The sequence below is a fragment of the Myotis lucifugus genome, unplaced genomic scaffold (genome assembly GCF_000147115.1).
Source record: "Myotis lucifugus unplaced genomic scaffold, Myoluc2.0 scaffold_5164, whole genome shotgun sequence".
In the NCBI taxonomy this organism is placed as follows: domain Eukaryota; kingdom Metazoa; phylum Chordata; class Mammalia; order Chiroptera; family Vespertilionidae; genus Myotis; species Myotis lucifugus.
In genome coordinates this window covers 71-10,404 of record NW_005876212.1, presented here as the reverse complement: position 1 = coordinate 10,404, position 10,334 = coordinate 71, and the positions used below count along the sequence as shown (strand labels likewise).

General features: G+C 55.3%; 1 protein-coding gene across 4 annotated transcripts; it reads left to right on the top strand.

Moving 5' to 3' along the window:
- The first annotated feature begins 256 nt into the window (after window positions 1–256).
- On the top strand, window positions 257–9,943 carry LOC102439862 (striatin-interacting protein 1-like). Of its 4 annotated transcripts, none has more exons than XR_002827813.1 (15): window positions 257–451; window positions 1,295–1,401; window positions 1,507–1,634; window positions 1,991–2,173; window positions 2,426–2,643; window positions 3,602–3,667; window positions 3,792–3,855; window positions 5,361–5,432; window positions 5,886–5,960; window positions 6,092–6,189; window positions 7,432–7,558; window positions 7,749–7,849; window positions 8,601–8,667; window positions 9,031–9,184; window positions 9,593–9,770. XR_002827813.1 is itself a non-coding variant. In XM_006109033.3 (15 exons), exons 2-15 carry the CDS (start codon window positions 1,311–1,313, stop codon window positions 9,926–9,928), a joined length of 1,731 nt encoding a protein of 576 aa, XP_006109095.3. In that variant the 5' UTR covers window positions 261–451; window positions 1,295–1,310; the 3' UTR covers window positions 9,929–9,943. The 4 variants fall into 4 exon arrangements, 3 of the variants coding, with proteins under 3 accessions (XP_023605063.1, XP_023605062.1, XP_006109095.3); XM_006109033.3 differs by having other exon boundaries at window positions 261–451; window positions 9,080–9,184; window positions 9,593–9,943; XM_023749295.1 differs by lacking the exon at window positions 1,991–2,173 and having other exon boundaries at window positions 9,080–9,184; window positions 9,593–9,943.
- The last annotated feature ends 391 nt before the right edge of the window (window positions 9,944–10,334 follow it).

Sequence of the window (10,334 nt, the reverse complement as noted above, 5' to 3'; positions counted from 1 at the left end):
GGAGCTTATGGAACCAGTCTTTTTTTTTTTTTTTTAAATATATTTTATTGATTTTTTACAGAGAAGAAGGGAGAGAAATAGAGAGTTAGAAACATCGATGAGAGAGAAACATCGATCAGCTGCCCCCTGCACACTCCCTACTGGGGATGTGCCCGCAACCCAGGTACATGCCCTTGACCGGAATCGAACCTGGGACCTTTCAGTCCGCAAGCCCAACGCTCGATCCACTGAGCCAAACCGGTTAGGGCTGGAACCAGTCTTGAGGATCTGGTGCAGGGCCTGAGTCTAAGCGTGTCACAGTGTTTTATCCCTGGTGGGGCAGCCCTTGTCAAGGGGACCCTCTCTTCCCTCTGGGGCAGCACTGATTCAGTCTCTCCTGCAGCAACAGCGCCGCCTGCAGCAGCGCAGTGAGGAAGCCGGCCATCTCCCTGGCTGACAGCACGGACCTCAGGTGAGGCCGGTTAGCCTGAGCGGCGTCAGAGCAGGGCTTGGGGCGTCCTTGGGTTTTCTTGGTGTGGGCCCTGTACGCGTCCTTCTCACACACTCACCTGGGGTGTGATGGGCTTGGGGTGGGATCAGTCAGCCCTGCTGGGGGCTCTCTCGGGCGGGGCTCTGGGTTGAGTCTCCCAGAGGAAATCATGTGATAGGACCGCAGTGCTGAGAATGCCATGGGCCTTTCTATTGGATGGAATGCTGGATGCTACTCCTCACATTCCCACCTTCTCGCACCCAGCTGCCCCACCTGCGTAGGGTTAGTCCTGACAGTTCAAGACGCTCATGGCTGCACAGGAAGTAATCGCAGCTGCTCAAGAGCAAGAGCACCTCCCCATCTGTGAGGAGGAGAACCTGTCTCTGTGCCTTTGGAAGTTTCCAGACTGGGTGTTGGTGGTGTCCTCGCTGTAGTTAGGGTCCCGGGCATCACCCTGCGCGCTCCTGATTTGCACCCACCGTGGTAAACACATCCTGTTCTCACCTCCACCTTGTTCTCTCCCACCGCTGGGTCTTTTTCATTCCAGGAAGCTCAGGGCAGTAAATTTTGTGGCCATTGTTCGCACCTGCTTTGAGCGAGCACTTTGCTAGACATCGAAATACAGAACAGATCGGGTCCCACCTTAGCAACATGAGACAGAAAGAAGCCCACATGCTCTGTGGGACGCTCAGTTTCCTGGCGGTTACAGCCCTCCCATCTGCCAGCCTTGGTGCCCAGGCTTTTCTCGTGTCAGTGGGCGTGAGGAAGCCAAGGGGCTCCCTTGACACCCCCCCCCCCCATTCCGCCCTGTTATCGCCCCCCCAGGGTCCTGCTCAACATCATGTACCTGATTGTGGAGACCGTCCACCAGGAGTGTGAGGGCGATAAGGCCGAGTGGAGGACCATGCGCCAGACCTTCAGGGCCGAGCTGGGTAGGACCCCGGGGTCCTGTCCAGAGGGCCCTCCTGGTGCTGAGGCTGGTGGGTTTGGGAGGGCCCTGTTCCTGTGTGTGCTCCTGACACCGTGGTCACCTCCAGGTTCCCCGCTGTACAACAACGAGCCATTCGCCATCATGCTGTTTGGGATGGTGACCAAATTTTGCAGTGGCCACGCCCCTCACTTCCCCATGAAGAAGGTTCTCTTGCTGCTTTGGAAGACAGTACTGGTGAGCGCCTCCTGGAAGGGGAAGCCAGGGGACAGGGCCGGAGAGGGGCTTGGACCACTCCCCCTGGGGGTCACCCTCCCTCTCAGAAGGAGCCAGCCCTGTGGAGCTTGCAGGCGAGGCTCTCCAGTCTCCTTTTTACATGAAGAGCATGGCAGACAAGAGAGCTGAGCGTGTGTGTGCACTAGGCTCGGTCAGCCCGTTTCTCCTCTCCCTTCCCGGCCTCACTGAACTCTCCTGGGGTGGATATAGTCCCTTGTTCAGAGGTCGAGAGGGTCTCTGTAAAGATGTCATGGGTGCTGTCGCGCCTGGCACAGCCTGTGGGCGTGTTGACCCCGGCCTGCTCCCATCTGATGCAGTGCACGCTGGGCGGCTTTGAGGAGCTGCAGAGCATGAAGGCCGAGAAGCGCACCATGCTGGGCCTGCCCCCGCTGCCTGAGGACAGCATCAAAGTGATCCGCAACATGAGGGCCGCCTCGCCGCCCGCGTCTGCCTCCGACCTGATCGAGCAGCAGCAGAAACGGGGCCGGCGGGAGCACAAGGTGAGGGCAACAGGAATGGCCTCAATGGCTTGGTCAGGTGAAGGCCTCCAGGCAGGGTCACTGTCCCCAGTGCAGGGTCCCAGCTTACAGTGGGTCTCAGGAAGGACTGGGGCAAGGAATGATTTGCCATCTGGTCCCAACCTTGACTTCCTGTCTGGTTTCTCACTGCCCTTTCTGTGTCGCAGTCTCTGTAGCTTCCTCGGTCTTTTCTGGTTCCTCAGTGGGCTCTCGTCTGCTCTCCCCCGTCTCCAGGCGCTGATAAAGCAGGACAACCTGGACGCCTTCAACGAGCGGGACCCCTACAAGGCCGACGACTCTCGAGAGGAGGAAGAAGAGAACGATGACGACAACAGTCTGGAGGGGGAGACATTCCCCCTCGAGCGGGACGAGGTGATGCCTCCCCCACTACAGCACCCCCAGACTGACAGGCTTACCTGCCCAAAGGGGCTCCCATGGGCACCCAAGGTCAGGTGAGTCTCAGACCTTTGGAAAGCTCTTGGCCTAAAACCAGGGCCCTCACACCCACAGGCCTGGCACCTGGCCTGGGTCACGTGAGGTCCTCTGCTGGGACAGGCTGGGCTTGGCTCTGGGATGAGGCTCCCTTAAAGTCCCCTGTGCTGGCCCGGGTCTTGGGGGCTGGCCTGGCTGGGCTTGCACAAAGAGGCCCTTGTGTGGCTCTGGAGTGGTAATCGGAGCTCGCTCTTGGGTAGACATGATAACTAGTGAAGGGGGTGGGAAAAATGAGAACAAGGACATTTAAGTGACCCCATTGCCACCCCCCTGAGGTTGTATGTGGTTAACAGAAAAGTGATAGATTAAGGAATAGCTCCTTTAGAGCCGTAATTCAGGTATTGAGATATATGTGCATGAATCAGTGGGCGAGAAGGCACCTTGATGTACAGAAATGATGTCTGTTCGAAATGGCTCCAACTTAAGAACTAGATGGACATGTGAGAGGATATAGAACTCATTTTCTCCATCCAGGTAAAGCCCCAGTTTTCCGTGATCCGTGATGGGAAAACACACAAGTCTTCAGAAAATGCAGGATACACTGATTGACAGGAAAATGTGACTCATGAAAAAAAATCAGTAGCTTATAGCTCTCGTTGTAAAAATTTTAAGTGTTTGAGGAGTTCTGTTGACAAAGGTCTTAATATCTGAATAAAGTATGCTTTTAATTCAATGTATCACTTTAATTTTACAAGTACTGTAAACAAGTTACACATAATATAATTGCAGGTCATTGATTCAACATTATGAAGGACATTAAAATAGTCTTGAAGGTTTCAGGGTTTTTTTCCATAAAGAAAAACAGTTGAGGGAGACTTTTTCTTCTGTCTCCACAATTTCTGGATGTTCTGTATTTTATTAACCATGACACCTTGAAATAACATTTAGTAAAAGCCTTGCTTTCTCTCTCTTGGGCAGAGAGAAAGACATTGAGATGTTCCTCGAGTCCAGCCGCAGCAAATTCATAGGTTACACTCTGGGCAGGTGAGTGTGATCTGAGTTCCTTTTGAAGAAAAGTAGCGAGAAATCCACTCTCTTGGCCTTTGGTGTTTGGGGACCCAGGCGGATTGATGTCTGGGCTTAACACAGGGCCTTCTTTATCCTCCAGCGACACGAACACAGTGGTGGGGCTGCCCAGGCCAATCCACGAAAGCATCAAGACTCTGAAGCAGGTCGGTGGTGTGGGTGAGCTTTTGGCCTAGTTTGGTCCCAAGTGAGTGAAGTGAGATCGGCCCGTTGGGAGAAGCCATTTAGAGTGTTGTCGGCCTGAAGGAGCCTGGGCTGGAGGCATGGGTGGACGGTGGCAGTTCCTCTCAGCAGTTCTTCGTAAATTCTACTGATTCTAGCCGAGCTTTTGTTGGGGTCTTAACTGGTGGCTCATTCAAGATCATATTAAATGACAGTTGTTGGAGTTTTAAGGGCCCACTAAATAGCCCCCTTTCCTTGCTCAAGTTCTAAGGCGATTGAGATAGAGGAGTAGGCAGGTGGAGATAGAAACACCAGCTTTGAGGCTGGCAGAGACGTTAGAGACTGAGGCGAAGGGCACTGCAGCCATAGGTGTCCCAGCCCTGACTTCCCGAATGAGGCAGACTCCCCCACCCAGAGCCAGGCAGTGCTGGAGCCCGCCGGCCTGCTCGAGGAGCAGAGGAGCGCACAGGCTTTTGTTCAAGAGAAAAGCGAAAGGGGTGGGCTTAGCATGTCCTGTTCCTCTGCCCAGTCAGCCAGGCGGGGTGTGTGGGAGGGGCAGGGGTGTATTGCACATCCACGTCCTCCACGGGGAGGAACACCAAGAGTGGTAAAGAGGTGTCTCCCTAACAACCCATCTGGAGTGTAAATGTCTATGTTTTTGGAACATATTTCTGAAATGTTTAGTACTGAGTGGGCCCCATGCTTTTTGAATACTTGATCCCAAATACTCGAGTACTTGATTCTGCTTGGACTAATTTTTCTGTCACTATAGCTATCTGCAAGCCCCTTTCTCTCCCTTAATTTGCTTTTTTCTAATCTTTTATGTGCTTTTTAAAAAAATATATTTTATTGATTTTCTACAGAGAGGAAAGGAGAGGAATAGAGAGTTAGAAACACTGATGAGTGGGAATCATCGATCAGCTGCCTCCTGCACGCCCCTCACTGGGGTGTGCCCGCAACCAAGGCACATGCCCTTGACCGGAATCGAACCTGGGACCCTTCAGTCCACAGGCTGACGCTCTATCCACTGAGCCAAACCAGTTAGGGCTTTTTTATGTGCTTTTTATACTGGTTTTAAGAGGCAAGTGCTGCCCAGCTGATGTGGCTCAGTGGTTGAGCATCGACCTATGAACCAGGAGGTCATGGTTCAATTCCCAATCAGGGCACATGCCCAAGTTGTGGACTCAGTCCTAGTAGAGGGTGCTGAGGAGGCAACTGATCAATGATCCTGTCAAATCATTGGTGTTTCTCTCTCTCTCCCCCTCTCTCTTTCCTTCTGAAATCAATAAAAAAAAATTTTTTTTTTTTAAAAAAGAGGCAATTGCTCACTTAGGAAAGTATTTTGGGTTCAGGAGGTTAGTTAGGGATCTTTGTGGAGATTCCCTCTTGGAGAAGATTGTTTGAAGAAGTTGCCCGGGTCTTTGCCAGGGTGTGGGGCGTGCAGCCAGAGAGTGGGAGCTGTTCCCAGCGCCTCTTCCCTTCTCCCCAGCACAAGTACACGTCGATCGCGGAGGTCCAGGCGCAGATGGAGGAGGAGTTCCTTCGCTCTCCTCTTTCAGGGGTGAGTTGGGGCCTTCCTCAGCCAACAGGATCCCTCCGCTCTTTCCAGGCACAGTGCTGGGCCTAGACCACGAAGCTGCCTGGTCCTGCCCTCTTGCTCCCCCTGCAGGGGTGGCTTATCGGGTGCCGGGGTGAAGAGCACAGGCTCTGAGCCAGTCACCACCTCTGAATCCAGCGCCACCACTCGGGGTGACAACTTCGCAGGAGACTGGATCTCTGTGCTTCAGTTTCCTCACCTGTGAGATGGGGATAATAATCATGCCCTCTTCACAGAGTGTAGTGAGGACTAATGGGCTTCCTACAAGGAAGGTGCCTGCACGTTGTCAGTCAGGTGTGCTGTCACTATCCGCATCGTTGTTTACATCAGTGCTTACAGCCCCTCCTCCAGCCAGCGAGGCAGCTGGCTCAGGAGACTGTCAGGACTGGGCTTGAATCTCTACCCTTGTGGTCAAAGGGAGAAGAGGAAGTGGAGCAAGTCCCTGCAGAAACACTCTACCAAGGCCTGCTCCCCAGCCTGCCCCAGTACATGGTGAGTCCCTCCTCAGGCTCCAGCCTGCCTGCCAGTGCCTCCAGTCCCTCCTGAGTGCCTGCCCCTGGGCCCCTGCGAAGGGACCACCTCTCCGGGCTGAGGCCTGCACCTGGGCGCTCCTGTCCTCCCAGATCGCGCTGCTGAAGATCCTGCTGGCTGCAGCCCCCACCTCCAAAGCCAAAACCGACTCGATCAACATCCTGGCCGACGTCCTGCCTGAGGAGATGCCGTGAGTACCGTCGCCCCTGTGCGTGGAGCAGGTGGGGCAACAGAAACGGGCCGTGTCTCCCTTTCAGTCCCCAGGTTTGGGAGGTTGCTTCCTTTCTTGACTCAACTTCTCTGCAGGTTAAGTTGAGGGTATTCCTGGCTCAGAAGAAAAATAAGTACTGGGTTAAATATCTCGATTTGCTGCTTGGGGAGAAGGTCAGCCCAGCTGGCCTGGATTCTAGTGTAGACTCTGCCCTGAGTGGATGCCTGAGTGACCGGGAGAGTTCTCACCCCTCTGCAGAGTGAGTTGGGCTGGGGCGACATTTCCCAAACCCCCCCAAAGCTGTGTGGCTGGGACATCAGGACGGCGAGATGCAGCTTCTGGACACCGTGCCAGCCAGCAGCTGAGCCTCCGCTGGGTGTGGCTCTCCCATTCACAGTACCCGGCCTGCGGGCCGTTTGTGAGCGCCTCAGGTGACAGTGAAGTCCTCAGGGCGCTTCCTCCCTGGGGCACTGACCGCCTCTGTTTGATGTGAGGACAAACCGAGATCGAGATCATGTTCTACTTTGAGAGGGAGGTGGCCTTGACCTGGCCTCCTGCCTGCCCGCTCATCCCGCCCAGCTCCCTGGTGGCGGGGCTCCTTGAGTCTGGGGTGAAAGGCAGGTGAGGCTGGAGGCAGGGCTTGGCTAATACCAAAGGGGGTGTCAGAACACTGGGCCATTGTGATGGTCCTTGGAAAGGGGGTTCCTGAGTCAAATACTGTACCTCCTCTTAAAAGACTGACAGTGAGAAGTCTTGAGTCAAGAAACCGATTTAAGTGTCTGATCACTATGTTATACACCTGGAATGAGTATAATATTGTGTCAAGTGTAACTGAAAAATAAATTCAAAGAAAAAAGAAACTGATTTAACTCAGTGCTTCCTAAGTTTTCCCCATAACATGAAGCATACTGTGTGGTGGTATTCCACAGAGCACGCGCGAGAACACGGTCCCTGTAGTGGCAGAAGCTTAGGGGGATCTTGAGAAGTTCACTGTGGAGGAAAGGCAGGGAAATAGGCTAAGGATGTGTTTAGAATCACAGGAAGAGAATTATGCTGAGCTTGGGAGCTGGGTGGGAGGAGCCCTGGGCCTGACCTGAGATGTCCACGGGTCGGGGGTGGAGTGGGAGCCTTTGCCCAGAGAAGGCTCAGGAATCCCGTCTCCTGTGAGCACCTAGGAGGGCGCTGAACAAGCTGCGGGCTCACCCGGCCGTTGTGTTTCAGCACCACAGTGTTGCAGAGCATGAAGCTGGGCGTGGATGTGAACCGCCACAAAGAGGTCATTGTCAAGGCCATTTCCGCTGTCCTGCTGCTGCTGCTCAAGCACTTCAAGTTGAACCACGTCTACCAGGTACCTTCCAGGCCTCCTTCCTGTCCACTGGCCACGGCCTGGCAGTGCTGCCCTCCAGGCCTGAAGATGGAGGCCTTGGCCTTCAAACGTTCTGACTCAGTCTTCCAGCCGAGGCCTTCTATCCCGGGAGGAAAGACAGGAGAGACGGGCGGCCCCCACGGGTGTGCTGATTGTCTTCTGTTGGTTTCAGTTTGAATACATGGCCCAGCACCTGGTGTTTGCCAACTGCATCCCTTTGATTCTAAAGTTCTTCAATCAAAACATCATGTCCTACATCACTGCCAAGAACAGGTGACAGGGACCAGGGCTCAGGAGGGGGGCCCGGGGCCAGACGGCAGGGCTCCCAGGTAGCCGCTCCCACTGAACCCACTCAGCACCTCTAGGCCAGCACTCTGCCAGGCTTCTCAGAGATGAATGAAGCATGGTCCCTGCCTGTGGAAAACACCGGTGTGTCAAATCCGAGTCTAGCTATCTAATGACCCATGACTCGGTCTGTGCCTGGGTGGGAGGGGTCTCATCCTGGGCTCCAGTACAGCCCTCACTGTCCCGTGCCTTTTAAATTTAATTAATTAATTAATTAATTTTGAGGAGGCCAGCCAGGCTGCCTGCTCTCCCTAGGGAGCTCAGCCATGTGCGCTGTCACGCCCTGTCTGCTGACTCCTAGCCCCCATCTCTCTCGCCTGGTGCCACCTGTACTTGGCAGTGCCTGCTCATCAGTGTGGTACATCACAGGGCAAGTCATCAGCTGACACTGTCTCCCGAGGGGCTTGGCATACACTCATTGCCTTAAGAAGTCTCCCCCAGCCCAGGTGCATGGCTGCGGGGAAAGCAGGGTCTCCACCCCTTACACAGTGTCAGGCTGGTCTCTGGCCAGGGGGACCCTACAGTTTCTCTGGGAGCAGGTGCTTCCTCATCTTAGAGCTGGAAACCAGGGTGGTGCAGGCAAGGTAGATCCCGCTTGCATCCCAACGAGTGAGGGAGGAGAGCAGAGCCAGACCCAGCCTTTGCTCATGGTGGGCGCCGGCCTGCCCTGCCCTCACAGCATTTCCGTCCTGGATTACCCTCACTGCGTGGTGCACGAGCTGCCAGAGCTGACTGCTGAGAGTCTGGTGAGTGGCCAGGCTCTACCGGCTATCCCTTTGGTGTGAGGGTGGGTGGTGCAGAGCCCGGCTCCCCCACCTGGGATGGAGGAGTCTTCACAGATGAGGTCCTATCAAGTGCCTGGCTTTTAGAGCACTAATTGCATACAAGGGCGGGGAGGGACCTTGTAGGGCAGAAAGATTGGGGGGTAGGGATTCCTCTGTTGGGAGCATGGTCTTCAGGGGCTGGTGACCCAGCACTCACCAGGCCGAGTTGCTTCTCTCCCCGTCGCTGGGACTGTGGGCCCAGCTCTGAGGGATGGAGTTTCCCGGGGGCTGAGGAGAGGAGTGGGTGCTGGCAGGTCTCAGGTCATGCATGTGCCGCCCTGGAAGCTGCTGAGCCCCTGCCCTGAGGGTCGTGGTTCCTGGGCTTTCCCTGCAGGAAGCAGGCGACAATAACCAGTTTTGCTGGAGGAACCTCTTTTCTTGTATCAATCTCCTCCGGATCTTGAACAAGCTGACCAAGTGGAAGCACTCAAGAACGATGGTGAGTCAGCGCGGTCAGCGTGGACCCTGTGACAGTGCCACGCCCGTCCTCCCCTGAGCAGGAGCAGGGGTCCGGGGTGGGCTCGCTGCTGTGGCTGCATCCTTCCTCCTCACTTTCCTGCAGCCGCATCCGTGTATTTTAAGGACTGATTCCTGGTTCCTTGACAAGTCAGGGAATTCATAGCTTTCTTCAGATTCCAAAACGACTCATAATTAGGGTGGCCAGCGGTCCTGCTTGGCCTGGGACTTGGCGGTTTTAGCTGTGAAGTTCCGCGTCCCAGCAAACTCCTCAGTCTGGGGAAAGCTGGGACAGTTGGTCACCCTGCCCATGACCGCAAACCGGCTGAGCAGTGGCTGGTGATGCAGGCATTATTTGTGCCCTCCACTGTGCCCGCCCGTGCCCTTCCAGATGCTGGTGGTGTTCAAGTCCGCCCCCATCCTGAAGCGGGCCCTGAAGGTGAAGCAGGCCATGATGCAGCTGTACGTGCTGAAGCTGCTCAAGGTGCAGACCAAGTACCTGGGGCGGCAGTGGCGCAAGAGCAACATGAAGACCATGTCTGCCATCTACCAGAAGGTGCGGCACCGGCTCAACGACGACTGGGCCTACGGCAACGGTGAGGCCTGCAAGTGGGTGCTGTGGGGGTCGGGCAGCGGCGACCTCTCCCCCTCTGCTCCAGGCCGCCCTGAGGAATCAGGTGGGAGCGTGAGGAAGGACCTTGAGAAGCTGCCCAGACTCGGTGTCTGATCATCCCCATTCCTCTGTCCCTCCCTCGAAGTTCTGCCTTTTCCAGAAATTGTCATAAGTCTCTCTCCCATCTTTTCTCTCCCCCCTGCCCACAAGTTCTCTCAGCTCTTGACCAGCCTCAGACTCTGCTCCAGTGATCTTTCTAGAGTGCGGGTCTGCGGGCACCTCCGAGGAAAGGCCTTCACTGGCCTCCTATTGCTCTTGGAATTAGAGCCAAACTCTCACATGTGGCGTATGAGGCCCACACTCTTGCCTCCTCCCCTCCTCCTCTCTAACCGGACCCAGCTTCTCTGCAGCCCAGCCTGTCACTCCGGGTCTCTGGGCACACGGGGCACTCAGTCTGTGCATATAGCCTGTGGCCCTCTTCTGTGCCTTCTGGCAGGGTGCCTCCCCCACACCCCGCACC

Bases quoted from the DNA above. Each gene is read 5' to 3' on its own strand.
- LOC102439862 (XM_006109033.3), top strand. From the start codon at position 1,311: ATGTACCTGATTGTGGAGACCGTCCACCAGGAGTGTGAGGGCGATAAG. The intron at 3,856-5,360 runs GTCGGTGGTGTG...CCTTCTCCCCAG, and splicing joins GCATCAAGACTCTGAAGCAG to CACAAGTACACGTCGATCGC. The intron at 8,668-9,079 runs GTGAGTGGCCAG...CTTTCCCTGCAG, and splicing joins AGCTGACTGCTGAGAGTCTG to GAAGCAGGCGACAATAACCA.